The sequence below is a fragment of the Pterocles gutturalis genome, unplaced genomic scaffold (assembly GCF_000699245.1).
Source record: "Pterocles gutturalis isolate BGI_N339 unplaced genomic scaffold, ASM69924v1 scaffold17412, whole genome shotgun sequence".
Lineage (NCBI taxonomy): Eukaryota > Metazoa > Chordata > Aves > Pterocliformes > Pteroclidae > Pterocles > Pterocles gutturalis.
In genome coordinates, this window is record NW_010110545.1 from 40932 (window position 1) to 46931 (window position 6000).

Genomic DNA, 6000 nt, shown 5'->3' on the forward strand with positions numbered 1-6000 from the left:
ATTTCCGTTTCTTCATGGCTCTGAATCGTGACAGAAGTAAATCTGTTCAGAAAAAAAAAGTCAGAAGGCAGCCAGTCATTTGCCAAAGGCCTTGCAAAGGAACAAGGAGAAATATCAAAGGAGATGCAAAATGCACACACATTACATCAAAGTTTACCATGAAATAAATGTTACTGTTGTACAGAAACATGAGTTGAAAATGGTTTAAATATGCAAGTGGCAACATTAAGAATTAAAATGAGCAATCTGTTTAATGGACTCAGGCCCTTTTCTGATTCTCTGTGGTATATAAAAAGGTTAAGAGACGCATTTATTTTACATACTTTTAAGTGGCAGTAATGTTTTATATTTTCTTCCAAGGCCTATTTCTACAGAAATGGAAGGACTGGAAGGAAAAGTACCATAAATCTAATACAGTAGGGAAAAAAGAATAAAAGCCTTTCCTTCTTCTTGCATGCAGCACGTTTTTAAAACACACTACCAAATACCGAAGACTATTTGCAAAGGAATGAGCACTGACTATCTTCCTGTCCCCCCTCAACCATCCCATCCAGATGCTGGACCTTTTAAAACACCTAAAGAGGGAAAAAAGGAGGTCATTATTCTTGTTCATAGCCTCCAAGATTATTGAGTATTGCAAAGCATTCACTGTGCTGACCCTGTGACTCTATGAATAAAGCCTGTGCCAGGATGATGAGCTATCAGAAGCACGATGGAAGAAAATGGCAGTCTGACTTGCATTTAAGCTGTCATTGCTGATGAAGAAAAAAAGACCCAGTTCTGGCTCCCCACTCACAAAACTGTATCATCCTCTGAACTGTACTAGCACAAGCTGTCTCACATCTGCACGAGGTCATTCTGCAAACCACTAACAGCTTGCTTCCTCCCCTGCTTTTTCCTCTCCCCGCAGCACCCAGCACCTTCCTCGCACCACCTCTGGAGCTCATGAAACACCCTGATGAACTGATTCAGTTTATGAAACTGGCAGAAAACTCTTCAGTCTTTGTTGCAGGGTTTAGTCTCAGTAAAAAGAATCAGATAAACTTACAAATTCAGTAGCATGAGAAAAAGTATGGCTGAGGACAGGACTTGGGATATGCAACTTGCTGTGAGCGAAGCAGCAGGAGTTGTTTGGGAAGGGAGGGGGTGTTCCCACCATTTGGGCTCGTTATTTTTCAGCTAGATCACTTCACACTAGCCCACTATCTGACAACACAGAGACTTCTGTAGCAAAACACCAAGGTGAGGAAGGAGATATGATTCGTTTTTCAGTTGCCTTATCAGCTTAAATTAATGTCAAGCTAGGACCTTAATTTTCCTTCCAAACTTTGGGAAAAAAGTACTTAGTCTTCTGCCCTAGTACTATCCACCCCTCCACAGAAGGCAAGCCATGACTAGCAAACTAAAGAGCAACGGAGTGAAACGGTGGCAGGCAAAGGCTAATTATCAGGGCTCCATTGTGACTATTGGTCTTTCCATAAGGAAGTAATATATGTCTGCTTAGCAACAAGTCAGGCACAACAGTTTTTATTCCTGCCTATTCTGTGTACAAAAGACTAACACACACAAAAAACCAATCAAAGGTGGTAAAGAACAATACTGTTTCCAGTTTCAGTATTCAGCACATCAGCCACTGCTGCAGGTAAAAAATTATTTTGTAACAGAACAGATTTGTAAGCTTCTCGCCTAGTTACTTCTGAGATGAAGGTACGGTTGCCCTTCATCCTCTGTGTTTATCCTTAGCATTCAGTTCCGTATCCCCTGAAGCTGCTATAAAAAGGAGCCATTTAAAACATCAGTCCCAAAGTCAGTTTCCACAATGAACAGGCTGGTTTGTCAAAAAAAATTTGGAAGAGAGAAAGGTGTGATATAGCTGACGTGTATCACCTGCAGTTTTCCTAAAAGCATAATCCTAGGGGAAAAAAAACACATGGTAAAGTGGGTGCCAGTAGTTTTACACACCGAATACAAGCGTTTGCATATACAAGTGCAAGAATTGTAACATCAGATTTCCTTCCCTTCATTTTTGGCATCAAAATTTCTGGCTAACATATTCCTAGTGAGTTTTAATGTCAAGGAACAGCCACCATCCCTTAACATTACTGGTGCTTTGGTAAACAGAACCTTCCTTTTCCTTTCTAACCAGAGAAAACTCTGAAATTGAAATGTTTCAATGATGCCAAACTGTAGACCTCTGAGAAGTAGTAACTCCAAAGAAAATAGATGATGATTAAACATGTAATACCTACAATGGTTAAATAGATTTGTCCTGGAAGTTGCCCATCACATGCAAAGGGATTCAGTTGACAAATGTCTGCATATCAGGAAAGAGCTTTTTAAAGAAAGAATAAACAGCCCCTTGTGGTACTTTTGAAGACAGGTCAGTTGTGAAGCTGAGTCTGCAAAATGGATTTGCAATTGAATCGTCCAGACAGGGTGAGTCTGTCCTACGTATATACAAAAAAATCTTTTCCACGGAGTCGTGAAAAATTAAGTTATGACAGCAAACAGGAAACATTCATCCAACTAACATACCCAGGCGAACAGAAATTCTATTAGAAAAAAATCCGCAAGAACAAATAATTAAGCCCAACAGATGTGTGACCACCAGAGTGACAACACAGGGGATAATACTCTCCTCCTATTTACAGGAAAAATACAATCCATAATAATTATATTCCATAAAATACATAATTATGGTAAACATGGAGGATATTCTGAGAGCTTTAAAGGCTGTTTGCCTAGGAAACCTCTGAAGAAGCCTACGTGTGCTGCAAGGAGGGTCTTAAAATTAGTCTAAAGTTAACGTCACACATACAGCCAGCAGTAATGCTGACTGAAGCCATCCAATTATTGTGTTTCCCCCGTACCTTCTGTAGGAAAGAGAACAGATGTTCGCTAAAACAAGCCAGCTATACTTCAGGTTATGAAATTCTCTCTTAATAGCAAATTTTGGCAGCATCTCTCCTGACTTCTGCCTGTAGCACAAACAGGTTTGGATTCAATGAAGGGATAACTCTCAGATAAAAACTGAAGAGGAAATCCTCTGACTCTTCAAAGAAAGTCTTTGGTTTCCTTACAAATGAGGCTGTAGGAAATACCTCATCAGAAGCGAAGCATGAGCAAACCAGCCCTGAAAGATCTGGATTCTCCACTGAAATTTCAGTTTGTTATCACCATGGTCTTCAGTAGCTTTAAGGAGATCCCACCCAAGTTTGAACAAGTTACAATCATCACACAGAACTGTTCTGCAGATACACAGAGCACCAGAAATGAGTTTGAACAGGAAGCGAGAAAATTCAAGTTATATAAACTGAAGAGCTTTGATTTTGCTATTTTAATCATGCAAAGTTTATATTGTGTTATTTTAACCAAAAGCTTGCCTCGTTTTCTAACTGCAATCACTTGGTCTAATAAAAGACGCTGCCTCTCCTTATACTTATCATAATTATCTTAACGTGCGCTTCCTGAATATAAATACAGTCAAAATATATCAGATGCATTAACATTAAATCCAAGTAAAAATATATGCAGATTAATTACTTCTCCCCCCGCCACAAGTGCAATTTTACCAACTGATGCAGTAACTTGTATCCACAACCTGATTTCTACTATCCTGAATGTCAAGACACAGGGAAATACCAGTCACAAACAAGAATAACAAATGACAATAAATTACAATAGAACGTACTTTCCATGAAAAAAATCTAACATAACGCAGGCCAATTTCAAAGGAGTGTGCGACATTAAGATTGTATTTTTAATAAAACAACTGAAGCACTTCAACACAGTTATTACAAACATTTGCAATTTAAGAGCTAGTAAGCCTACATCAACAATTAAACAGTATCTACTCCACTACAGTATTCACATATCTACCAATACAGTTTTTCACAAACTGTTGCTTGGGGTCTTCAGCTTTTCTGGGAGGAAGCTGAACACATTTTTTATTTAAAAAGCAATACAAATTAAGCAATTTTTTTACCCCTTCCTTTGGATCTGTGTGAAGCCCTCCACCTGCGTGACCATGCCAACACATTCTCTTTTCTATCAGTCGCCACCTCGGGAGGATCTGTGTGAAAATGAAAAGTCAATTTGCAAAAACCTCAGGAAACATGCATGTAAAAGCCAACAGAAAGAACTACTGGTCTGTTTTCCCTCCCTCAACATCCAACTGGATCAGCTTGCTTTAATAAAAGGTATTACCTCTCTCTAAAACCTTGACTTGCTTAAGGAAACAGTAGTAAGAAAGGGACTATAAATGTAGCACTAAAGTAAAGAGCATGTTCCAAGCAGCCAGGAGGTAAAGATAACAGAGCCTTAAATATTTCAGTTAAACGCACACCTAAGAACTGAAAAGTGGACTGAAGAACACTGAAAAGAAATTAAAGTTTTGGAGGACAACCGTACTCAGGCACATTAATAAATAAAGAAGAACACGCCTGAGCAATAATACTCTTTCCATGTATATGAAGAGTAACTTTACTTGGGGGCAAAATAAATAGATAAATCCACTTCATGCTTCTCTTTCCTATTAGGATAAGAACAGCCTACTGGTGCCCTACGAGGGGGTACAAGTTAACCCGCTCCAGAGCCCCTGCTGCAATCCATGCAAGTGCAGAACCTGCTTTTTAAAGATAAATGTTCACTTGTCTTAGCATGTGGCAAAGATTCCCTGCTAAATAAATATGGAGAAAACTTCTGAATTTATTAATGCATGTAGAGGCACTAAAAAATAGTAACTCACTACCACTGGGCACTTCTCAGAGTTTAATTTCAAAGTGCCTGATGCAAACAACGAATGTGTTGAAGTTTTTCAAAAAGAGCCCCCATTTTGTTTACAAGATTTGCTACATGTTGATAATTTCCAGGTTCAAGTTATGTAAAAGCTCTTTAGGAATCTCATTTTATGTATATGGTTTGATAGCAGACCTCAGGGTTTCCCAAATCGAAATTTCACTTTTCATATTTTTGAAGAAAAACATTATAAAGAACAATGTGAGTAGATTTTATGCTTTGAAGTCTCAATGACTCTCAAAAGATTTTAGCTGCTTAAGTCAGTTCTGTGAGTGGTTATGTTTTTTATATAAAAAAATGGAAAACCAAGACAAGTACATCTCCTAGCTTAATTCAAGCAAAGTGTGTTACTTAGAAATGTGTCATAATTATTCCATGAACAGTAAAAATTGCATCTTCCTTATGTTTACGTTAGTGTCAAGGCAAGCAGACCTCATGGGAATAAGAGCCTGACATCCTGGCACTCAGAAGACTGAGAATAAATTTCCACAGTTTCTTGATATTCCACAACCTAAACAGAATTTTGGAGTAATACACAAGTACACATTCAAGGAAAGCTCACAGCTTTCTGTGCATTGATATTTTCTATGCCTGACAACATGAATCTTAGTATCAACACACAAAACCTACTTTTTAAAGAACTCTTCTTTGTAAATTACTCTATTATCATTGATTTCTAGAGATTCAAAAAGACTTCCTGAGGAGAGTGCAAGAGTCTGAAGCAAAGTTATACCCTTTTCTAGAGGCAGAAACAACCTGCCATTTAACTTGTTACACTTTAAAACTGTAAATAATGACATTAAAAATAAACCCAGCACACTACACTGGAAGATGCTCCAAGGGCTTGAGTTTTCTCTGACCTGCAAGTAGGAAGAAAAACAATTTATACCTACCTCTGAAGCCTCTAATAATGGCCTTGAATAATCTCCCCCCAGACTGTGCCATGATCTTTGCTTGCAGATTGGTGGAACCTACAGAATAAAAAGGGGGGAAAAAAAAAAGTGAAAATGGAGTCATGCAGATCATACACGTCACATTCAGAGACTATTAATCGAGTTTATGTAAACAAGCATAACATGAAAACAAGGCAGATGCCTTTGTTTTTTAACAACTGACCACAGAAAAAGAAAACGAATGGGGAGCAGCTGTAAAATAAATGACATTCAACCATTAAAAATGCTAAAGTGACAATGAACCTTTCCC

At 38.1% G+C, this 6000-nt stretch overlaps 1 protein-coding gene across 1 annotated transcript in view; it reads right to left on the reverse strand.

The window, feature by feature from the left end:
* ABCB7 (ATP-binding cassette, sub-family B (MDR/TAP), member 7) overlaps positions 1-5762 on the reverse strand; it is a 29751-nt gene extending 23989 nt beyond the window's left edge. Inside the window, exons 1-2 of the mRNA XM_010073432.1 lie at positions 5691-5762; positions 3986-4072 (exon numbers count right to left, since the gene is read on the reverse strand). Of these exons, the coding sequence (XP_010071734.1) occupies positions 3986-4039 (54 nt within the window). The 5' untranslated portion in view covers positions 4040-4072; positions 5691-5762. The remainder of the gene's footprint in view (positions 1-3985; positions 4073-5690) is intronic.
* Between the last annotated feature and the right edge of the window lie 238 nt (positions 5763-6000).